Source organism: Vanacampus margaritifer, chromosome 13, assembly GCF_051991255.1.
Source record: "Vanacampus margaritifer isolate UIUO_Vmar chromosome 13, RoL_Vmar_1.0, whole genome shotgun sequence".
In the NCBI taxonomy this organism is placed as follows: domain Eukaryota; kingdom Metazoa; phylum Chordata; class Actinopteri; order Syngnathiformes; family Syngnathidae; genus Vanacampus; species Vanacampus margaritifer.
The window spans coordinates 15,895,526-15,919,127 of NC_135444.1; the positions used below are offsets into that span (position 1 = coordinate 15,895,526).

Sequence of the window (23,602 nt, forward strand, 5' to 3'; positions counted from 1 at the left end):
GTTACAGATCATTTTATTTGGGGAAAAATATATACATGTAATGAAGACTCACCTAAAAACACAAAACTTAGCTCCTCCTGAGTTACATCAGTGGAATTTTAGTGAAATGCCCCCTCATGTGAACAAATAATCATTATTCTGGCAGAAAACACCATTAAAAAATACATTTATTACAACTTGTTTACATTCAATGTTGCTGGTCTACAGCCAAACTAAACAACTGCTGTTCATCTGGCAAATATTGGTCATTGTTTGTTATAATGCCTAGCAAAAATTAATGAAACAAAATGTACAAAAAAAAAGACTTTTTTGAAATTCATCAGCGTGCTGGCTTGTAGAATCTCAGAATATGGTCCTCCAACACCTTCTGAACTACAAAACACAGGAAGAAAAAAAAAAAGAATTATTGTATTGAAATAATCAAGTAATAGTGTTAAGTTGTTTAGTTGAAAGGTTACAATTACTTTTGTTGTATCCAAGGGCAACAGCCAAGGCCATTGCACTGTACCCAGAATCGGACTCTCTGGTCATGTCAGCCCCTTTGTCTACAAAAGAACACAATGAACAATTAGTACTATAAAGCAATCAGATACCTGTCGCATATGAATAAGACGTAAATGAATGTACCCAAGAGCGTCTCAACACATTTAACGTGGTTTCCTCGAACAGCATACAAAAGCGGAGTCCCTCCATTCTGCAATCAAAACGTCCGTTTTCAATCCACAAGCAATCACTAATTTTTTTTCTCAGTATTTAACCGAAATGGATCTTGCTCAAGTGACAAATACCGCATTGTTCCAAGTTCGTATTATACCTTATATGGCTATCATTTGTACACCTGTTGCTAATTTAGCAAAACGGTGGTTACATCATCTTCCCAAAGTATAACCGCTTTCCTCTGCACCGAAGCAAACATAATCTATAAAATGTTCATAATTTCAATCTTGAGGCGACATAATGCTTGCATGGCTCCAGCAGAGTGAAGGAACAAGCGGAGTTTTACACTTCCCAGACAGTTCAAGCATTCAAAAGATAGACCAATTATATCGATTTGTGAAAAATTATGACCATATTTGGACATAAGAGGTTTCTGGCCCACAACAAAAAAATTGCAGCTCCTAAACAACTTGTACCCAGTCATAGGCGTTGACATCAACACCGCGTCTGAGGAGAGCCTCGATGATGTCCTCGTAGCCTCCGGAACTGGCCAGGGTCAGCGCACTTTCACGGTCACTTGCCAGTATTTTAGGGTCTGCGCCCTGGCACATGAATCATAGCAGAATTAGTGAGTGATTGTCCTGATAAGACTACTTGTTCTTGCCCTCTAAACCTTTTCCAAGAGCAAGTCCACCACTGTTTTCTCTCCAAACGCCGCCGCCCACATAAGAGGAGTGAAGCCTCGTTCATCCTGTTTGCTCAGCAGTGACATGTCTGCAAAACAGGCCTATGTTAGAATCTAGGGGTAACAAACTCAAACTTGGCAAGTCCAGGGGCTCCTTACGTGGCAGACATGTTTTGTGAGAAGTCCTTTAGAATTATAATGCCAATTAAAAATAATTCCCATATACATATACCATACCAATTAAAAAATTTAATGTTGTGATAGCATTCATATTTAAAAAAGTCATCATTTTGCAGAAATAAAAAAATATTTTATTTTAAAAGGTAAAGTTGTTATATGATATTAAAGCCATATTTTAAAAATAATTCCCATATACACATACCATACCAATTAAAAATTGAAATGTTGTGATAGCATTCATATTTGAAAAAGTCATCTTACAGAAATGAAAAAATATTTTATTTTAAAAAGGTAAAGTTGTTATATGATATTAAAGCCATATTTTAACAAATACATTTCAAAAATACTTATTTTCATAATGCTAGGCCGTCTGGACGCATGACCCCCCAAAAAATGCTTTTGTACATGAAAAAACTATGACTATTTCTGTAATAACAAGCGTTTTGTCAAATTTATGTGATAATGGCTTTCTAAAAAAAGTCTACACACCCCTAATCAATTAACAGTTTTTCATGATATAATAAATGAGATCAAGATAAATCATTTCAAAACGTTTTCCACCATTAATGTGACCTATAACTCGGTCCAACTTAATTGTGTGTGTGTGTGTGGGGGGGGGGGTATTTTTTCGAGATAGAACGTAAAAATAAATAACAATAAATCAATCCTATTCAAACTCTTTTTAAATGGAGCCCCCATTTAGAGTGCCTCTGATTAACGCCAAATAAAGTTCAGCTGTTTAAATAAGGCTTTTCACTGATTATTATTTATTTATTTTTGGTTTGTTTCTAGGAGAAGAATGAAAGTTTTGAGCTAACACTAACTGATATTTGACTCTATTCTAGCACTTTGAGATTTTCTTTTTAAATGTAAAGTGCATTACAAATTAAACGTATTGTTATTATTATTATTAATTATAATTTCTCATATCCACCTTGGCTAAGGCCCCAGTTCCAGCCGAAGAAAAACAGCCACAAAGCATGATACTGCAAGATATTGATGCCTCACCTTTACTTAGTTGCACCGCCACTTGTAAAACCTCACCTTGGGCAGCCAGCTGATGTATGGACAGAGCTTATAATGGCAAAGACAAATAAATAAATACATTAATACAGTCAAGCACTGCAAAAAAGGAAAAAAAAGAATGATCATGTAAACTCACAATCTAACTTCGCCGGGCGCACATTAACTTCATTGCCACGCTGCCTGTTTGTGAGCGTGTCCGAATGGTTGAAGAGACCCTCGTCGTCCCCATCAGCAATCTCTAGAAATGCAAGGCCATTCATGTGAAACACATACATGAAGCTTAAAAAAAAAAAAAAAAAAAAGACAATCCTACTATTAGGGATGGAGATTTGACTTAAATGTTCATGACTATGTTGACATTGAAAATTAACAATCGATGAAATGTTTTTAGGGTGATGTGAGTGTTCATTTAAATGTTCTGAACTCCTGTTTCCATGCCAGTGACGCTGTCTGTTTTTCCTGTGCTTAACGTGGTTAGAATGTGTGAGTGAATGGCTGTATACTATACATTTGCCCTGCAACTGAATGGCGACCCGTCCAGGGGTATATCTCAACCAAAGATCTTTCTTTTGAGAGATGTGAACTGTCAGTAACACCACTCATTATTAACTACAATCACAATGTTAACATTTTCTTAGATAATTAACTCTAAACATTTACTTTGTAAAGCATTATTTGTAATTCTGCAGGTGTACCCAATTAATTAAAAACAAGTACTGTATGTAATCTGAAAGTGAAACTAAAGAGTTAGTTTTACTCATATCATATAGTGAGGACCATGCTCTGTTCCTCTCACCTGTGTGCTCAAACGATTTTACACTTGTTGTGTGATTATTTTGGTCCTCCTCTCCTCCTGCATCCATTATCACAGCTGTGAGGAAAAAGTAAATAAGTGAAGTGCGTAAAAGTGTCAAAAGTAGAAATTCAGTCACGACGTCGTCGACTCACCACATCTAGCTTTTGCTGCCTAATTTGCACCTACATCCTTGTGGCAAAATTGAAAGTAGGTTATTTTATCTGTCGCGACAGTCAGCGAGAAGCAACATATGTTATCGAGCAAAACACTAAACCACGTTAGGGTGAATAAATCCAGTGTTCGACTGCTAATGGGAAAGGCGGAACCTGTGTGGTCTTGTACTTGTAGCAATTTTCTTTCCGGGGGGGTTTGACGTTGCACACCACCATTCAAAACGCGGAAGTAGTGCCAAACGAAGTGCTAAAAGTCGTGCTTTAGCAGTGATTATTTTGTTAATTTTTGGACGTAAATTTCGTCTTTCGTCATGGAAGACCAAGAGATGCAGCTTAAAGTCAGACGAGGCAAGTGTCACACATTTGAGTGTACTAATTTACTCGGTTTTCATGGAAGTTAACTTAGCTAGCTAGCTTGAGTTAGCCAGTAAATCAGTCTGATTTGAATTTTTTGTGACGCGCCATCATTTTGTAGTTACTAGTCATAATACTTTTTTCTTTCTTTTTCAAATCAACAGTGAGTGACAAGTTCACGGAGAGCATGTACGTCCTGGCTAACGAGCCATCCGTGGCTCTGTACAGACTACAGGAGCATGTAAGGAGGTCCCTGCCAGAGCTGGTGCAGCATAAGGTATAAAGCCACACAACACATACTTAATGACAAACCCACCTTAGACCACAAAAGCACAAGGTCCCATACAAGAGCTGTACTTATTTTTAGCATTATCTGTATTACAGGTTTTAATTTGCCACTGTCCACTCCACTTATTGCCGGAGATGTATTTTATCTTAAATGGATGATGCACCTGGTGACAAGACTACACATTGATCCATATGCGTCTCACTTGCCATCATTTCTCCCATAGACAGACATGCAAAGCTGGGAAGAACAAAGTCAAGGAGCCATCTACTCAGTCGAATATGCATGCAGGTTTGCCATGATGACGCATAGACATTTCAGAATTTTACTGGCTCAACTCCATGTTTTTTAACCCCTCTACTGATCTTTTGTTGTTTCTGCAGTGCCGTAAGAAGCATGGCCAACAGCAGCGTGTATTTCAAAAACATTGACAGCCTCCTGCGACAAGCCATCAGCATGAAGGAGAAGATCAGCAGCTCTCAAGGACGCAGGTAAGAAAGCAGCAGTGATGTATCCATAGCATTTTTTTTATTATCACCCAATCATTTGTTGTTGTTTTTTTAATTACATTTTTCTGAGTTTTTTTGGTTTGTTTTTATCCCCCCACCCGCCTTCATTAAGTTTGCATGATGCCAACCCATCTCCCAGTCCACTTGTTGCTGCTGGTGCTTCATCCACTTTGTCCTCATCATGACAGAGCGATGTCCAAGGTCAGTAGTTGCTCTGAATGGCGCACAAGCACAACAGAAGTGTATTTTTTTCAATGATTCATTTAATTCACATTGACGTTAAATCATTTGGGGCAACATAAAGAACAAAAATATGTAGCAAATATATTCACGGAATAAAGCAGAGATTTCCAAAATACACAAAACAGTGGTTCCTCCCTGGGATCCAAAATAAATCATCTTTAGCTGTGAAATACATTGTACATAAACAGTAAAGAACACAGACGATATACATGTATTACAACAAACATGGTTCAAAGAAAGATTTATACCAAAAAACTAAATGTGCCATCTTGATGGTCAATAAAATCCAGTAGGAAATCCTGGAATTATTGCTATGATACGCGAGTGGAACATGAGAAAATTAAGAGTTTTGAAATGGACATGAGGTCTCTAAGTGCTCTGTAAACAAATTCAGTGTAGCTCAGCCTCTAGCTAGTGGACGTCATGGGATGCCATTTTCTTTTCACAGTACAGTACGTCAAACTACTTTCCTCTATCCTGGCCAGTATGATAAACAAAAAATATTTTAAATGTCAGCAGAACAGTGGACTAGTGGTTAGCATGGCTGACTATGGGTCAGCACACGACCTTACAGTTCCAAGGCTCTGGGTTCCAATCTTGACTCTGTCTGCCCCCCCCCCTCCTCCTCCGGGATAAAGTCCAGCTCACCCACAACACTAATGAGGAAAAGTGTGTCAAAAAGGGATTAAAATTGTGTTCCTGACTCATGTTTACACAAGTTTTATGCTTTGTTTTTTTTTTTCCCCCTTAATATGGCAAATATGAACCGAACCATGGCCTTAAAACGTGATATATTTCCCAATATTTATTGAGTCGAGGCACATATTTTACTTTACATAAATCTCACAGCACATCACTAAACCAAAATGTCACAACAAATATATATCGCTGGTTGGTTCGTTAATTTATAGTATTGGTCATTCTACACTTGTGGGTGTTATTTTTACACATTATTATTTCGGAGGTACAACCATTCCGTCCGAGACCAGCGACATAACTGAAATAACGATGATCTCATCTCAATTTACTCACAAACGTACTTCTCAATGTAAAATATTGGCCTGTTTAGTTGAACACAAAGCTTATTTTCTGTTGTATGAAATGACAACGTGGGACACATGGGACAATTGTGCCTTATGCCATTTAGTGAAAGAGGATTTAATGGTCTGTCACTATATGTTGCTGGCGTAGACAGATGAACACAAAATACCTTATTTATAGTAAATAAATAATTTTCAGAAAAATTTAATGAAATTGAATAATTTCCTGTAGTACATCTGATCATTTCTTCTTCTTCTTTCATTGGATTTATATAGCGCTCCACAGTGGTTGCATTAGAGTACAATCCAAATAATATAGAGTAAATCTCACAATTGAATTAATCTATTGATTAAAAATGTTTTATTTATTCATAATAGTGGATTTTTAGCTCTATTTCCAGGTGCTCGGGAATCATTAACGCTATTGTCAGTTGTACGGTATATCCATGGTCACTTATTTATATCCTTTTCTTTATCAGCATATTGTCACACAAGGGTGGAGTCTTTTGCCGAAATCCCGGACTTGCGCGCCAGGACGCTCCTCATCTCGTTGTTGACGCCATTCCAGGGTTTAGCCTTTAGTAAAACCGAATCCGAAGACAAGCTCCTGTGTGAGCGAGGACCGCTGCCGCCTCCCCTGTAGCCGTCCAAGTGGCCTTGCGGCTCTTCTCCGACAGGGGAGTACTCCTCCTGCGGGTGGTGCTGCTGCTGCTGGTGTCTGGGGCTGCTGGAAGGTGTGAGCGACATGTGATCGTGGAGATGCGACTGTCTGCGGGGCACTCGCAGTTTGTCCACGCCGATTTTTAGCTCGCAGGGCCAAGACACGGGGCTGTTGTTGTCGCTGCTTCTGTGCTCGTTGCGAAAGAGAGTCTCGAGGTGGTCTGCTTGGCCGCGTTTAGCCACTTGGGAAACCTTGACGAGAGAGTGGATCAGCACCACCAGCAGGATCACGATGCCGGAAGCCAGGACGCAAGCGCTGGCAATTCCCGTCTCCGCCTCAAATATGAGCAGCATAAAAATGGACATAGCTGAAAGAGATGAGGGAAAGTACTTAAAAGGGAAGTCAACCATAAACATTTATTGGCAATAATATGTTATATATGACGTTTCTAGTCTAAACATGACATTCTGATTAATATTACATTGATGGAATTTGAGTTATGCAGTAAAATCCAGCCGCTTTTTTTTTTTTCATCTCGGGGCGGCCATTTTGCCACTTGCTGTCAACTGAAGGTGACACCACAGTTGCTCAGGCAACAACCAATCATAGCTCACCTGTTTTCTGAAGCTGAGCTGTGATTGGCTCTTACCTGAGTGGCTGTGATGTCATTTTCACTCGACAGCAAGTGACAAAAAGGCCGCCTTCTGATATTGATCAAAATGGCTTGATTTTGCTGCTTAACTCGAATTCCACTAACGCAATAATGTATTTAGACTAGTGTGGCTGCATAGATCATGTTGTTAAGATTTTTTTATTTTTTTTTTAGGGGGGTTGACTTCCCCTTGAAATCAGTTTATGTAGTTAATAGCGATAAAACATGAGTAATTTAAGCCCCCCACAAAAATGTTAGTAATTTCCTATATTAATAGTTGAAGCCGTGAATATACTCCAAACTAAGATCCGAAAGCAACTTAATATGATTGTCTTATGTGACACTAAATGTTCATATGTTTATTTTGGTTGGATAGTTGGACGCTACACAAAAGGGCAAAATTGAAGTGTCATCTCTGATTAAGATTGTCACCTGCCACCTGGAGTGTTTTTCTGTGAGGTCAAATTTCATATATATGACCCCCCGAAAAAAGCTGTTTCTTCTTATTTTTTTGTGCGCAGAAAAAGGACAATGGATCCGAGTATGCCAAGGGAAGCTGGAGAGAAGCACAACTCTGGAATGTGACAAGTCTTCCTGGGCTTCAGTCATTTTGTGCTCCTTGATTGAAATGCGGTGGTAAAGGTCCTAAATCCCCTACACCCCCTTTAGCCCAGCTTCCCTGCTCAATGGAACAGAGCGGCCCGGCGCTGCCAGGTTCGGCTTAAAAAAAAAAAAAACACTTAAGTCATGGACGCCGCGCTCAAAGGGCGCATTGTTCTCTTCAGTTCGCTGGACAAGAACAGCGCTGCTCTTTTCTCTCTCTGCTGAAGACTTCCCTGCAGACATTTTGGACATTAGCTGTAAAGGACCATCCCGTGGTGGTGTTTTGGTTTTAAGCAGAACTTGTTGCAAACGACAGTGGCGGTGGGATGAAATATCGATGTTGTGATGTGTCGTGATTGATCAAAACCGCATCAAATATCAATTACAGCAATGTGTCATAAGGTACAGCATTGACACAATGCAATTTTATCAATGCTAGGGCTGAATAATTTTGAAAAATATCATTAGAAATCCCCTAATGTGATTTAATGTGATTATTTGTTCAAAGTCTTCTTTTTTTAAAACACCAGCAATACATTAATCTATTACAATAAACAATCGGTTTATTATACATACATATTTTGTTTTTATCGGTTAGGCTTATCCTAAAATAAAGGCAAATAAAACATGAATTAATGAGTTTATTCATCTACTTCAATTTGAATTAACTTACGAAACACTTTGACTTGGGGGTCCTTTAAGAGATGACAACTAAACAAATTTCTATCAAACAAGTGTGGCGTCAACATAAATCAGTGAGTCATGAATCACATTACAGCAATTGAATGCAACCAAATGGTGACACTATTGTGTGTGTGTGTGTGTGTGTGTGTGTGTCCCACCCTTTGTTTATACCTGCCAAATAGACTGAAACTCCCAGGCAGAACAATCCGATGGCCACATGTCGCACGGCCCTGCTGTCCAATAGGAACCAGTCTGCTCTGTGGAGATGAGATGTCATAGAGTGACTTACTTTTTCTGTGCTTACAAACCAGCTTCTTCATCATTCCGCGCGTACCGTATTTGTCAACACATTTAGAAGCCCATTACTATTCTCTTTCACACGTTCCAGAAGGAGTGGGGGGGGGGGGGGGGGGGGGGGCTCGCTGGATTTGTAAGCCGACGTGGGAAAGGGCGAGCTCGAGGCCGTGCGCTGACTATGGAATGAAAAGGTTATTGTTTCGACGGGCTTATTGGAATTGAGTAAAATGCTTTTATTCAAATTTTACTCAACTACAATACTTAAATTTATGAATGTTGGCCTTGTTTAAAAGTTTGAATTAGAAATATAAACCCTAACCTTTAACGCCACCTGTTGCCATTTGTACATATAGCTACACGCACACACACACACAAAAAGACTGATGTAAAGCAACGACACTTTTCATCAGGCGGATGTCAAAATTAAATAGGGGAGGGGGCGTTGTCCCTGGGAGAAAAAAAAAGTGGCGGGTGCCGAACGGCAAATATAGATTGATTGTAGTTTTAAGTTGTACTATCACCATTTACCACTAGATGGCAGACATGATTTGGTTGCATTTACACCAGGTCTACTACCCTGTACTACATGAGTAGACCTACCAATTTTGGGTGGATTTGGAGTGATGAGCAGGACAAACAGTAGTTCAATAATATGGCAGTTTTTAGTGAGTTGATGTTTATGGGGATAAAATGTGCACAAAATTAGTTCTTGGACTTAATGTTGGACCGTATGTGGTAATTTCACTGTTGGCTTTATTGTTGGTTTCGGAGAGTAGTTCTTTTATACAAGCACTGCCCTCCATTTAAACCTGCTACATCAAAAACAAACAAACGCAAAGGTACTTGATTCAAGTTTGCCTAATTTTAGGTTGTTTAGTATTTAAAAAAAAAAAAGTGTGTGACATTTAGGTTAAATTGGCCCATGTACATACAGACATAAGAAAAAAGAGTTATTTTTAACTCAGCAGCCTAATATATGCTCGTATTATGTCCATATCTAAAATGGCATTTTTGCCCTTCATCTGGTTAGGAAGTGTGTGGCCCTAGATGGGGCCCCTGAAGTAGCACTAATGAAAAATTGTAGCACCCTCTAGCATATAAATTGTTCATCCCTAGCTGCGCTATATAATCTCAAGAAGGAAATACAAATTTTTCTCCATTTCACACTTTTCGGTTGATAAATAATAACAAATATAAACGCGCGTACGAATACAGTATAGCAATTGACTATCATGCGGTCAATCAAACGTGACGTCACTTGTTAAAAACTGACCGGAACTACTTTTTGTAACAATTCGTGAGGTCCAAAATGGCAGAATTTTGATTTTTATTAACTGGTGGTTTTCTAGAACCATTACCTTTCGGTGTCCAGTTCTCCTCGACACAACTCTGTGGAAAAGTAGCCATGAAGGAGACAGACCACCACCGAGCTCAAATTAAGGGTAAGCGATAGAGCCGAGAGCACCGTGGACACCGGCAGCAGGAAGGCCCGAACGTGAGCGGGTATGACAGAGGGGGTGTACTCCTTCACGGCAGTGTGTTGTGGCTGCAGCTGGAAGATCAGAATGACCGACAAAACGGACATAACGGCCGATAGAATCCCCAGTAGAGACAAGACAACGACGGACCGTTGACTGTAAGAGTGTGTCATCTTCTCCTGATCGGATTAAAAAGCTCAAAAAGTTATTTTATGTTGAAGTAGTCCATAAAAAAGTGCGCCTAAATGACAAGTGTGGCGTTTCCGAGGGTGCGTGAACGTCCCCCCTCCTCTTCTCAAAATCCGTCTACCCATGTGATGTTCGTCCAATCCCCAGATTACAAATTTTCCTAGTCACAATGGATTTTTTTCTTCCTTAGGAACACCAAACACGGCGCACACATGCCTGCAATTAAATCTTGATGACAAATCTGGATACAAAAACTTTTATGAATACTATTTAAAGGGGACAACAGCTGACAAAAACTTAGTGATGTGAAATGGGATGGTGAAAGTTCAAAATGAACCTAAAATGCACTGTAATTTACCTTTACCAAATGTACCTACTTTTTGCACGACTTGTTCTAACAATAAGATAAACATTGAAAAAACAAGATTCACAACAGACGATTGATATGCAACTGGACAAATTTATTTTCTCTTTTTTCTAGTTCAACTAGAAGTGGTAGTGGCCACCTAACTATAAATTACGAGTGTCATCAGCAGGTTGCAACAAGGGGACTGGAAGAGTCACAGAAAGGCGGAATTTCCGAATGATGCAGCTTGGCTCTGGCACATGCTGTAATTTGCCGAAAGCAGAAGTGAGAAGTTTCAGGAAAGTGTCAGAAAGACCTTGTGAGTATTTTTCTACAAGTCTGATCAAGTAAATATGCTCAACTGAAGCACTCATGGCAGACACACCAGTGAGGAACAACAACGTCCCCTAGCTCTCTGCCAGTCAAGTGCATAATCTCCTGGAGGTTATTTGTTGCTCACTATTGCATCAGCGTAGATTTATTATTATTATTTTTTAATACCTCTCGGGGATGATGAGTGTGAGTGGCTTCTAACGTGTTGTCTGACTCCGACTGCATACGTTTCTTATTTTTAGTGCGTTGCATTGTCACGTCCTGAAAATAGTCAATCATCCGCCTCCGACAGTGACTCCGTGAATATGAATCCTGTTGACTTTCTATTCGGAGCTTTTGTTGTGTATTTTCTTTGTAAATGCTGTCACTGACAATGGGTCAAATTGGCCCGGAATACATGACAGACCTCAAAATCGAATTAATGGCGCAGATCTTTCATGGCGACATCCTGCCAGTTAATAAGTTCTGGTTCGCTACAGATGTATGGTATTGTTTCTGCTATATGTCAGCAAATGCTTAGCAGATGATTATTTTTAAAAGGGAAGTCACCCCCCCCCCCCCCCGAAAAAAGATATACTGACAATAATATGTTCTATGCAGCCCCACTAGTCTAAATACGGTATTCTGGTTAATATTGTGGAAAATTAGTTAAGCAGTAAAATCCAACAGTTTTTTTTATCAATATCAGAAGGCGGCCATTTTGCCACTTGCTGAGTGAAAATGACATCACAGTTGCTCAGATCTCGGGTAACAACCTATCACAGCTAAGCAACTGTGATGTTATCTTCAGTTCGACAGCAAGTGGCAAAATGGCCGCCCCCTGAGATGGAGAAAAACGGCTAGATTTTGTTTCATAACTCATTTTCCACAAATGTAATATGAATCCGAATGTCATGTTTAGACTAGTGAGGTCACATATAATATATTATTGTCAAGAAATGTTTAAGGTTGACTTCTTCTTTCAAGGAGAACAAATCTTTAAAGTAATAATGCAGTGTATGTGCCATCCCTAGTCAAAACATGGTCCTTAAATTTCATTTACGGAATAAGACAATAAAATAAATCATAATTTAATAATTAAAGTGAAGTGATGTATATAATACAGTGGAAGTGTCAATTACTCTAATTATTAATTTCTATCATATGTATTCATTATTATTATTATTTGTTTCAAATAAACAATTTTACTTCCACATTTTAGTTTTTTATATCAACTTGGCCTATATGTCAGTTTAAAAAAATAAAACGTGGCCCTTGTATTACTGTAATTATTATTATTATTATTATTATTATTAGTTTCAGATACACAATTTTACATCCACATTTTACCCTTTTTTTTTTGCAACTTGACCTACTGTATATGTCAGTTTTAAAAAAAAATATCCAATGTTGCCCTTGTATTAATTATTTTTATTATTATTGTTATTATTATTTTTTCAAATAAACAATTTTGCTTCCATATTTTACTTTTTTTATATCAACTTGGCCAATATGTCAGTTTAAAAAATCAAATGTGGCCCTTGTATTACTGTAATTATTATTATTATTATTAGTTTCAAATACACAATTTTATATACACATTTTACTCTTCTTTTTTTTTTTTTGCAACTTGACCTATACATCAGTTTAAAAAAAAAATCCAGTGTTGCCCTTGTATTAATTATTATTATTATTATTTGTTTCAAAAAAAAAACTTCCATATTTTACTTTTTTTTATATTGATCTGGCCTATATGTCAGTTTAAAAAAAAAATCAAATGTGACCCTAGAGCACAAAAGTTTGCCGACCCCTGACCGAACCGCACTTAAAAAAACAAACAAATATTAACTGTAGCTCGTCTTCACTGTGTGTCTTCTAGGTGGTCTCTTGATGCAAAAAATGTTGAAAAAGAAGTCTCTATTGGATTGGCTTGCATGCATGGTGACAAGAAGAGGAGGGCGGGTTGAGTCAGCCAGCTGTGTGAGGGCAGTGCTCTCCTTCTACATCAGGTTATCTTCTCCGTTGTCACACTCGCGCCGTCACACACACTTCATCCTCTGGATCGGACGTCTCCCGTGCCTTCACTGATGTGCAAGCGCCTTCGACAACAAGTGTGAGCAGAGAGAGGTGAGATTTCAGCATAGTTCATTTCTGTGTCCAAATAACTTGTTGCTGTGCAAAGAAGCAGAATCTTTATTAATAAAAAAGACATGCTCGGCAACTCCAGGGCTATTCTTAAATCGACGTCAGCGGTTCGACAGGTTAAATTGTGCGCGGGAATCTTTTTTTAAAACGTGTTTGGAAGAGGGTGGCTGTGCAAATGAGGTAGTTTCAGTTCTGTTGCCATGCTGACTCCATCGAAAATATCAAAGGCAATTCAATTATCCCCTGTTAAAATTAGACAAATATTTCCTGCACGTTACCGCACTTGGCAAAGGCGGCGTTGTTGAACTGCTTGACCCCCACTCCCATGTGCAATGATGAAGTAATCCAGCATATGTTTCTATCTTTACATCTGCCCGAATAATGCTCAGTCTAAGAAAGGGATTCATCATTCAGCGTGCTTATTATTATGCTTGTCCCCGTGCACTGTTACTGCAAAAAATAAAACCACAATAACAAACATATTAATCGCTATTTATTTAAGAGTCGTAATCTATTCGAGTGGGTCATCTATTCAAATGTTTAAGATAAACGTGTTGATTGTCTTGTCATAATGTTTGCCGGTCAAAAAAAAAAAAATAATAATAATAATAATAAAAAATTAAAAAAGGAGAGCAATGATGATGACATGTCAAATCGGTAAAATTACCGAATGAACAATACTGAGCTCTCCCAAAAGAAAGAAAAAAAAAATGTTTGCCGGTCAATTTGACAGCATTTTCTTTTGGAACTGCAGGAAGTTTCAAAGTCACCTTATACAGTGCCTTTCAACAAGGGATGCAAGGATTCCAAACATATATAGCAATATATGGACATTTACAGGAATGAACAGAAATAAACTAAATATAAAAGCGATTTGGAGGTAACTGAAATATTATACAGCATATGTATAATATTTGTAGTGTGTATAAAAAATCTGCCCACAACCTGACAGATTTGGACCATTTTTGCTAAGAAGAGTGTGCAAATATTTTTGTAATTATTATATCACAAAAAAACATTTGGACCACCTGGGTGTGTAGACTTTTTTTTTTTTTTTTTTTATCCACTGAATATTGTCTACACATTTATTCAATCCCAATCTCAGGAAATCAAAAATCTAATACAACAATATAGGAGACTAATACAATAAGTAGGCCTAAATTCATCAAATACTCTAAGCACAGAAATGCACCAATTACTCTGCAAACTTCTCTTACGCCCCAAAAAAAAGCTCAGTAAAGCATGTCATCAAATTCTGTTTCAAAATATAAAGTTCAATTGAATGAAATGAGTTCCGCGCATATGAATAGCAAACACAATCAAATCAATAAAAAGTTGAAAAACGTGGCCGCGTTAACAAGTGAGTCATTAATGGTGGCAAACCCTATTTACATTATATACAGCACATGTATATAGATATTATGTACATATATAGAACATTTAATCATATAAAAACTTGATACATTAATAAAATAAAAAATCTAAAATACAAATGGTGTACTATAATCTGTCTTCATTCATTTATTCCCATATCCAACTATTTCCAAAACTCCTCAAACTTCATTGAATTTGCCAGAAATATTCTGCCGCTATGTGACCTACAAAAAAAAAAAAAGCCTCACATTAAAAAGACTCATAATGGCTTATTAAGCCGCGCTGACGCGGACCCAACATCCATGCCTTCATTTGTTTTCCCCGAAAATAAATAAAGTATTATTTGTCCTGATGGTCGTACTTGGCGAGCAATTTTTTTTTTTTTTGGTGGTACTTGGTGTAAAACATTTCAGAACTACTTTTTTAAATTCTCCAATACAGTCTGATGAGAATTTCTGGCATCACAGCTGCTGCTGCTGCTGATAATTATGATTTCAACTACCAAGTTTGACTTTTAAGCCACATTTTTCCAAAACGAATCAAATTATCCCTCTTTTTTAATAAGGGCTTTATTATTCCAACATGTCGCAATCACGTTAGTTAAATTACTCCCTAATAACATCTACCCTGACCATCGATAAGACTTGATACGAATATGATTATCTCGGCACTTAATAAGGTAATGCGGTGGGTATTTCCTCCCTAAATGCCCAAGATGCCTGCGCACACAGCACACGTCAGGGGTCGTGGGAAACGCTACCGCCATATCCGCCAAGGCATCATCACTAGTGGGGACATGTTACTAAATATAGAAATACATGTGCATTATTTGAGGGGGGGAAAACCAGTGGAAACTCCTCCAGACTAGACAGGTCAAGGGTTCAGAACGTGTGGTACTCGATGACGTGCAGGCCTCTGCACAGTTCTGAGGTTCTGGGTTCGAATCTTGGCTTTTGGCATTCCTGTGTGGGTTTTCTCCAGGTAATTGGAGCTCCTCCCACATTTAAAAAAAAAAACATGCATTAGCTTAATTGAAGACAAAATCGTCCTATAATTGATGGGTGACCCCCACCTCTTGCCAAAAGTCAACTGGGATAGGTTCCAGCTTACCTATGACTTAAAATGATGGATGGGCATTTTACTTTTTTTTACTTTTTTTTAACTTTTTTTTTACTTTTTTAAGTGTCACACAAGGGTAAAAAGAAACCTTCAAAACAAACACTTAAACAAACAATATGTCAATTACTCTAATTATTAATTTCTATCATATGTATTCATTATTATTATTATTTGTTTCCAATAAACAATTTTACATCCACATTTTAGTTTTTTATATCAACTTGGCCTATATGTCAGTTTAAAAAAATCAAACGTGGCCCTTGTATTACTGTAATTATTATTATTATTAGTTTCAAATACACAATTTTACATCCACATTTTACCCTTTTTTTTTTTAACTTGACCTACTGTATATGTCAGTTTAAAAAAAAAAAATCCAATGTTGCCCTTGTATTAATTATTATTGTTATTATTATTTGTTTCAAATAAACAATTTTGCTTCCATATTTTACTTTTTTTATATCAACTTGGCCAATATGTCAGTTTAAAAAATCAAATGTGGCCCTTGTATTACTGTAATTATTATTATTATTACTATTAGTTTCAAATAAACAATTTTACATCCACATTTTACCCTTTTTTTTTTAACTTGACCTACTGTATATGTCAGTTTAAAAAAAAAAAAATCCAATGTTGCCCTTGTATTAATTATTATTATTGTTATTATTATTTGTTTCAAATAAACAATTTTGCTTCCATATTTTACTTTTTTTTATATCAACTTGGCCAATATGTCAGTTTAAAAAATCAAATGTGGCCCTTGTATTACTGTAATTATTATTATTATTACTATTAGTTTCAAATACACAATTTTACATCCACATTTTACCTTTTTTTTTTTGGAACTTGACCTACTGTATATGTCAGTTTTAAAAAAAAAAAATCCAATGTTGCCCTTGTATTAATTATTTTTATTATTATTGTTATTATTATTTGTTTCAAATAAAACATTTTGCTTCCATATTTTACTTTTTTTATATCAACTTGGCCAATATGTCAGTTTAAAAAATCTAATGTGGCCCTTGTATTACTGTAATTATTATTATTATTATTATTATTAGTTTCAAATACACAATTTTACATCCACATTTTACCTTTTTTTTTTTGCGACTTGACCTACTGTATATGTCAGTTTAAAAAAAATCCAATGTTGCCCTTGTATTAATTATTTTTATTATTATTGTTATTATTATTTGTTTCAAATAAAACATTTTGCTTCCATATTTTACTTTTTTTATATCGACTTGGCCAATATGTCAGTTTAAAAAATCGAATGTGGCCCTTGTATTACTGTAATTATTATTATTATTAGTTTGAAACACACAATTTTACATCCACATTTTACCTTTTTTTTTTTTTGCGACTTGACCTACTGTATATGTCAGTTTAAAAAAAAAATCTAATGTTGCCCTTGTATTAATTATTTTTATTATTATTGTTATTATTATTTGTTTCAAATAAAACATTTTGCTTTTTTTATATCGACTTGGCCAATATGTCAGTTTAAAAAATCTAATGTGGCCCCTTTTTTAAACAAACAATAAAACAAAACTCATAATGAGTGTTTGATTAGATTTCTGCTGTCTCAGTTCTTTGCAAATGAAGCTCAACTTAGAAAAGTTAGCATCTTCTTTAGATGGCAAACTAGTTGAGGCTGAATCAATTTCGCCTCAATTTATTCAATTAATTGACAATCAATTCCAGTCTATTAAGGCCAGACCAATTGCAGATTCTGATATTTGGCACAATAAAATTCCCATAACTGATCAAATGGCCGATTCATTCATAATAACTAATAAATTGATAAAAAATGTTGGTCCTGTTACACTTACAACAATAAAGATATGAATTCATTTTACAAAAGAGAAAATTTGTTTTTCCAAGGGAATGTTTTAAGATCATTATTTTATGCTGTAATGTGTAAAAAAATAAATAAATTCATAATAAGTTAGGAAATAATATTAGCTAATTCATCTGTGCTTTATTGACAGAGTTCTGTAGTACATCTACATGCATTATATACTTTATAGTAAAAGGATTTCTGATGGGGAAACAATGTTAATTCATTGAAAGCGTCTCAAGTCCCCTCAGTTAAGAGCATTGTATATTTTTACCCCCATGAGGCGATGCGGTCTAAAGTTAGCGTGGCCCCTGAAGTCCACACAGTCTGACACCCACGCCGTCTGGCTTACCGGGCCGGGTCGGGCCGGCAGCAGTGCCCCGCCGCACTCCTCGTACGACCCCAAGAGACCCGGTTAAAAATATATAACGGATGACTTTTTTTTTTGAGGGGGGCAGGGGGGGGGGGGGTCGTTTGGCCAATAGCGAGAGGCTAGCAATTGAAGGAAAACAGCGTGTTTGGTCAGCATGTTGTGAAACCTGTATGAGCCGCCCACTCTTCTCTCATGCGTGGTCTTGAGAAGCCCCGATGAGAACTGAAGAGGGGCAACATATGTGGTGGCATTAGTGGATTGCGGTGTGCATGATGACGTCCATTAGTATAAGTCACAGATGTGTATTTTTTATTTTATTTTTTATTTTTTTTGTGGCTAGAAAATCTCAGCAGACGCATACAACTTGACACCATGCATATTAATATGGCCTTAAATTTCTGATTGTAATAAATTCCTACATTTATACATTTCTTATATTTTTTTTTTGCTGAGTCACTTGTTGCCGGGCAGTGTTCGTAGGGTCAATGTTTACCCCATAGATAAATGACAAAGTTGACCAGATAGAACTGTGAAGATTCTGAGAAATTTATTTACACAGGTTTTGCAACTGAAATATTGCTCTGTATTAAATAAAAAACGTGTTAGTAAAAAGAGGGTGGCACACCACCAACACCAAATAAAAACATGAATGGAACTTTTTTTTTTTTTTTTAATATTACACTTGGGTCGTTTTATTCTTCTCTCACATGCTAACCTGTTTTCACTTTGTTGTTTTCACTTTGGCTTCTGATCACAGGAAATATGGGAAGAAAGAAAATACAAATTTCTCGCATTCTGGACCAGAGAAACCGGCAGGTGAGCCGACCACAAATGATTTAATGTCACTTTAGTGTGACAGAACGGGTCACTAAGTTGTCCACGGGAAATTTTCTAATTTCACTGAATTGGCCTTAAAATTGATTACAAATGTAATGCAAAAAAAAAAAATATTACGTCTATCTATGCCAGAGGTCTGCAACCTGCGGCTCTGGAGCCACATGTGGCTCTTTAGTCCTGCTCTTGTGGCTCCCTGTGTCTTTGAATTTTTTTTTTTGTAGAAATTAAAAAAAAAAAAATCTTACATATTTATTTGTATTTTTTAAAATAAATATTATTTAAATAAATTCATGGGTAAAAATAAAATAAAAAATAATTATTACAATGACAGAGTCCATTTTTTTGTCATAAAAAGATAGATTGATGAAAAAGTTTTTTAAAAATGACCTAAAAATGTCAAAAAAGTGACCAAAAAATAAGAGCAAAAGTGGAAAATAACCATAAAATTCCACGAAATTGCCTAAAATATCAGAGAATTTAATTTAAAAAAAAAAGTTTATATTGTAACTATAAAATGTCCAAAAACAAAAGAAGAAATCACAAAAATTACCATAAAATGTCTATAAAAATGCCACACACAAAAAATCTCAAAATTAATAGCAAAAATGGCAGAAAAAAACAAAAGCGGAAGATAGATGAAAATGGATCTCAAAGTATTGGATGCTGCATTTATTTATTTTTTGTTATGGTGGCTAACACTAAAATACTGTTTCGCTCATCACAATGTTCAAATTTTTTATTTATTTATTTGGCCTAAAATGGCTCTTTTCACACTAAAGGTTGCTGACCCCTGATCTGTGACAATGATAGCCAATATAGTGAGAGGCAGAATAATTTTTTTTTTTTGTGTCTGATGGTGATGTGCTGTCAGATTAAAAAAAAAAATTATATTACATTGCAGGTGACGTTCACCAAGCGCAAGTTCGGCCTGATGAAGAAAGCGTACGAGCTGAGCGTGCTGTGCGACTGCGAGATCGCCCTCATCATCTTCAACAGCACCAACCGACTCTTCCAGTACGCCAGCACCGACATGGACAAGGTTCTGCTCAAGTACACAGAGTACAGCGAACCGCACGAGAGTCGCACCAACACCGACATACTGGAGGTGCAAACATTTCACCGACTTGAGATGAATTTTGTTGGTTTTGGGGGGTTTTCCGCTCTCGGTTCTTATTTTCTATTTGCCGTCAGACTTTGAGGAGGAAAGGCCTCGATCTGGACCCCTCGGAGCTTGACGGTGAGGAGAGCATGCAGGTGACCGGCCATAAATATCACTATGGCGACGGGGTGGATGTGTCTACGGGCCGTCAGCGGCTCTATGTCAGTACACGCACACACACAAAGTCACTGGTGCGAAGTAACAATTATTAATGATTATATTTAGTAAGTGAGTGGTGAGTGTACAGTAAATGATCATGTCACTCTCCAGGCTCCGTCCCTGCGCCCCCCGGAAGCGCAGTTCCTGGTGTCGGAGAGCAGCTTCCCCGTCTCACCCGGACATGGCGTGGCCCCCCACAGACCGGCTCCACCAGCAGCTCACGCCTCCTTCATGCCGCCACACTCGGGTATAAACGTTATAAATATCGCAGCGCAGCTCACAGGAAGTTTGTGGTGCACGTGTGTATTTTATGAAACTGGACTTTTTCACCACGGTAGCCATCTTTGGTTTCTTCCTCGTTGCTGTCGCACCTGTCTTTGTGATGATGTCATCACAAGTGATTTCACTGTGACACAGTTTACAGTAAAAGACTGGGGTTATAATAGTAAGGGATTTTTCTGTCGTTTTGACTTGTTTTTCAAATTTAGGTGATTGTTTTTAGAGCCGTTTTGTTAGTTTTCATTAGTTTCGTTTTTTTGTTTAAAAAAAAAACGTTTTAATTTTTGTAGTTTTAGCATTCGTTTTTTCAAATATTAGGTCACACCCTCCTTTAAGACAAATGTCCAACACGCAAATATTACAGTACATACAGTAGACTTTATGAAACCAATTATTTCATTTTTTATTTAATATTTAATTATTTACTTTTAATTTGTTTGTTTTTAAAAATACAGTGCTTTTGTCCTTTATTACCAACCTGACAAAAAAATAATAATTTTGTCCTGGCTAGAACAGATTACTGATATGTGTGTTTAAAGCGCCTTTGAGTGTTCAAAAAAAATGCTACATAAATCAAATGTTATTAAAATATGTAGCAGGGTGCGCTGCGTTCAAAACGTTGGATCTTGCAAACACGCACCGACACATTAATTCTTCTTTTTATTTTTATTTTTTTGTTTTTAATTTGTTTTTATAATTCTTTTTATTTATTAAAAAAAAAAATGATTTTATGATTATGAAAAGCCAAAATCAAAATCACAATTTAATTTAGATTAATTGCCCAACCCTGCTAAAAAGTCAGTTTAAGTCAAATTTCAGGTTTAACTGATCATGCAATGTTAATTTCCACACAGTCAAGAAAAGGTGCCAGAGAAAGAAGAAGTATGAAGGTATCGCATTTGCTCACATCTATTTTCACTTCCCTCCGCAGGTATCAACTACTCCGTTTTCTCCCACGTGAGCCGAGGACTCGACCCGAAGGCCCCCCCGACCCCATCCCCTCTGACCCTGCCGGGAGATGCTGCCAATCAGGGCTCCCGCGCCTGCTCCAACCCCGCCGTCAGCCGGGCGGTCCTGTACCAGTCTGGCGTGCACGGCGCCATGGGCAAAGCCGGGCTGCTGGGCCACACTCTGACTGGTTACGGCCTGGCCTCCGCTGGAGCAAATGGTAGCTTACACTTTGGTTGCTCCACTTGTTATTTTGACTTTTATAACTTACATATTTTTCTTTGTCAAGAGTTCAGCCAACCAAGTGTGTATCACTCTGTGAGTCTGCAGCGAGGAGCAGCGAACTCCTGGCAAACAACGCAGCCTTCGCACCAACTTCATGGGCCTCATATAAGTCAAGGGTAAGGAGGCATTTTGATACATTAGAGTGGAGGTAAGTTTACTGGCCACAACATTAGGTACACTTACACACTCTAGTAAATACAAAAGTAATGTTTATTATTATTGTGGTGGGTCATTATGAGTGTGTAATATTGCTAAACTTTTATTTGTATTGATAATACAGGAAGCTAATTTAGTTGTTTTAACAGTTGACTGTTATGACAATAACACTTATTGTCGTTGTCGTTCCCAGGATGTCCACCGGGGTCTGCTCTTTCCCATCTCCGTCTTTCTCTTCCACCTTGACACATCCTCCCTTCCTCGGCGTGCACATCAAATCTGAGCGCAGCTCTCCTGAGCAACACGTGGCATCTCCCGCCTCCTCGCCACTACATGGCCTGGGGCGAGACCAGTCGCCCGCGAGCAGGCCCGGCTCAGCCCGCCATAGCCCCCCAGAACCAGAGGCCGGGACGTACTTGCACAGCCGAGAAGATGCAGGGATGTCAAGGCAGTTGCACGTGTGTGAGGGATGGCAGAGATAGCTATGCACTTAGTGGACACTTTATTAGGTACACGTGCACAAGTTAATGGCATCCAACAACAAAAATGATGCGAAAAACTAATAATTATAATTAATCAATAAAACGGATTGAATAATTTCAAATAGACAAGAAAGTTTGATTACAACTACACTGATGAATACAACTGAAAAGGGGTATTTTAACAAGCTAATTTAATCTAAAAATAATTAACAAATACATGAAAATTAATTGAATCAAATAACCTGGTTTTACTTAAATTAAATTATTACTTAAATTACTAAAATGAACAATTGGAAATGAAAAATATTTACAAATCAGTGAATCAATAAATTCAATTGCAAAGGTGACAATTTTAAGAAACAAAATAAATGTAACTAAATACTCTTGAATAACACAAATTACAAATTATTTCAGTTTAAAAAAAATTAAAGATCAAATATTAAACGTGGAAAAAATAACATTTGAAAAACAAATCTTACTATAGTAAACAAAAATTAACTACAAAATGATTACATAATTGATAAATAATAATTGAAAAGGACTAATTAACAAAGGAATTAAATAGAAATAAAAAGTGATACAATTGACATGGAAATATTTTTATTGCATTTTTTTTATTACGTTACGTTGTAAAATAAAGAAACTAATTATAAATAAAATTGATTACTAAAATAGAGGCGAAGAGAAAATAATGAAAAATAATTACACATTTTAAACAGCAGAAGTGGATCTTTATTACTAATTGTAAATAGCAAAAGGGACAAAAAATATAAGAAATGATTTGGAAAATTTTAAATGATTGCGATTGAAAGGGGAGGGGTTCTTTTTGGCTTTTAACGCAAAGTTTGATAGTTAAATTAATAATCTCATCAATACTAATTATTACCTTTTGAAAAGACTCAATTTGATAGCTGTTGCATTGGATGCCATTGGTCTGGCTGTGTGCACCTAATGAACTGTCCGGTCTCTCAGTCAGAGCTGGTCTCTGCTGGGCGATGGACGCTTTTTTTTTTTTTTCACCCCCTCCCATGTCACTCGATTGTTCCCATTAAAAAGACACACACTTTGATGATTTGTTGTTTTGTCTGCCACTATAGTAAAATTAAAAATATTAACACAAAAAAAAAAAATCTAAAAATGTGTCCATTTCAGTTTTTTCAACAAGGGTCATTCCAACTAGAAATGAGACAAGAGTGTTGTCTTTCAGATTTACTCTTGAGAAAGCAAGACAATGGACTGGAAAATGAAACTGTTCCACAAAACAGAATACAAAAC

The 23,602-nt window shown here is 37.0% G+C and overlaps 4 protein-coding genes across 8 annotated transcripts; 2 read left to right on the forward strand and 2 right to left on the reverse strand.

Moving 5' to 3' along the window:
* Positions 1-149: 149 nt before the first annotated feature.
* Positions 150-3,684, reverse strand: rfxank (regulatory factor X-associated ankyrin-containing protein). Its single transcript, XM_077583273.1, has 9 exons — positions 3,497-3,684; positions 3,345-3,419; positions 2,685-2,786; positions 2,531-2,596; positions 1,331-1,431; positions 1,134-1,259; positions 628-694; positions 465-545; positions 150-372 (listed from the first exon to the last, which is right to left on the reverse strand). The coding sequence occupies exons 2-9, from the start codon at positions 3,409-3,411 to the stop codon at positions 320-322; spliced, it is 663 nt and encodes a 220-aa protein (XP_077439399.1). The 5' UTR covers positions 3,412-3,419; positions 3,497-3,684; the 3' UTR covers positions 150-319.
* Positions 3,656-8,509, forward strand: borcs8 (BLOC-1 related complex subunit 8). Of its 2 annotated transcripts, XM_077583277.1 has the most exons (6): positions 3,656-3,869; positions 4,040-4,148; positions 4,384-4,448; positions 4,541-4,648; positions 4,779-4,867; positions 7,784-8,509. In XM_077583277.1, exons 1-5 carry the CDS (start codon positions 3,829-3,831, stop codon positions 4,849-4,851), a joined length of 396 nt encoding a protein of 131 aa, XP_077439403.1. In that variant the 5' UTR covers positions 3,656-3,828; the 3' UTR covers positions 4,852-4,867; positions 7,784-8,509. The 2 variants fall into 2 exon arrangements, with proteins under 2 accessions (XP_077439403.1, XP_077439404.1); XM_077583278.1 differs by lacking the exon at positions 4,779-4,867.
* On the reverse strand, positions 4,765-10,637 carry tmem221 (transmembrane protein 221). The gene is made up of 3 exons (XM_077583272.1): positions 10,205-10,637; positions 8,721-8,806; positions 4,765-6,977 (listed from the first exon to the last, which is right to left on the reverse strand). Exons 1-3 carry the CDS (start codon positions 10,495-10,497, stop codon positions 6,436-6,438), a joined length of 921 nt encoding a protein of 306 aa, XP_077439398.1. The 5' UTR covers positions 10,498-10,637; the 3' UTR covers positions 4,765-6,435.
* Positions 10,143-23,556, forward strand: mef2b (myocyte enhancer factor 2b). Of its 4 annotated transcripts, XM_077583269.1 has the most exons (10): positions 10,206-10,288; positions 11,050-11,178; positions 13,051-13,298; positions 18,780-18,838; positions 19,761-19,964; positions 20,051-20,209; positions 20,289-20,424; positions 21,388-21,624; positions 21,694-21,805; positions 22,039-23,549. In XM_077583269.1, exons 4-10 carry the CDS (start codon positions 18,785-18,787, stop codon positions 22,325-22,327), a joined length of 1,191 nt encoding a protein of 396 aa, XP_077439395.1. In that variant the 5' UTR covers positions 10,206-10,288; positions 11,050-11,178; positions 13,051-13,298; positions 18,780-18,784; the 3' UTR covers positions 22,328-23,549. The 4 variants fall into 4 exon arrangements, with proteins under 4 accessions (XP_077439394.1, XP_077439396.1, XP_077439395.1 ...); XM_077583268.1 differs by lacking the exon at positions 11,050-11,178 and having other exon boundaries at positions 10,143-10,288; XM_077583270.1 differs by lacking the exon at positions 11,050-11,178 and having other exon boundaries at positions 10,143-10,288; positions 20,051-20,179.
* The last annotated feature ends 46 nt before the right edge of the window (positions 23,557-23,602 follow it).

Bases quoted from the DNA above. Each gene is read 5' to 3' on its own strand.
- rfxank (XM_077583273.1), bottom strand. From the start codon at position 3,411: ATGGATGCAGGAGGAGAGGAGGACCAAAATAATCACACAACAAGTGTA. The intron at 2,787-3,344 runs GTGAGAGGAACA...TTGCATTTCTAG, and splicing joins AAAATCGTTTGAGCACACAG to AGATTGCTGATGGGGACGAC. The intron at 2,597-2,684 runs GTGAGTTTACAT...TGCCATTATAAG, and splicing joins GCGCCCGGCGAAGTTAGATT to CTCTGTCCATACATCAGCTG.
- borcs8 (XM_077583277.1), top strand. From the start codon at position 3,829: ATGGAAGACCAAGAGATGCAGCTTAAAGTCAGACGAGGCAA. The intron at 4,149-4,383 runs GTATAAAGCCAC...TTTCTCCCATAG, and splicing joins CAGAGCTGGTGCAGCATAAG to ACAGACATGCAAAGCTGGGA. The intron at 4,649-4,778 runs GTAAGAAAGCAG...GCCTTCATTAAG, and splicing joins AGCAGCTCTCAAGGACGCAG to TTTGCATGATGCCAACCCAT.
- tmem221 (XM_077583272.1), bottom strand. From the start codon at position 10,497: ATGACACACTCTTACAGTCAACGGTCCGTCGTTGTCTTGTCTCTACTG. The intron at 8,807-10,204 runs GTAATGGTTCTA...TCATCTCCACAG, and splicing joins GGAGAACTGGACACCGAAAG to AGCAGACTGGTTCCTATTGG. The intron at 6,978-8,720 runs GTATAAACAAAG...CATCTCTTTCAG, and splicing joins AGTTTCAGTCTATTTGGCAG to CTATGTCCATTTTTATGCTG.
- mef2b (XM_077583268.1), top strand. From the start codon at position 18,785: ATGGGAAGAAAGAAAATACAAATTTCTCGCATTCTGGACCAGAGAAAC. The intron at 19,965-20,050 runs GTGCAAACATTT...ATTTGCCGTCAG, and splicing joins CCAACACCGACATACTGGAG to ACTTTGAGGAGGAAAGGCCT. The intron at 21,625-21,693 runs GTAGCTTACACT...TTCTTTGTCAAG, and splicing joins GGCCTCCGCTGGAGCAAATG to AGTTCAGCCAACCAAGTGTG.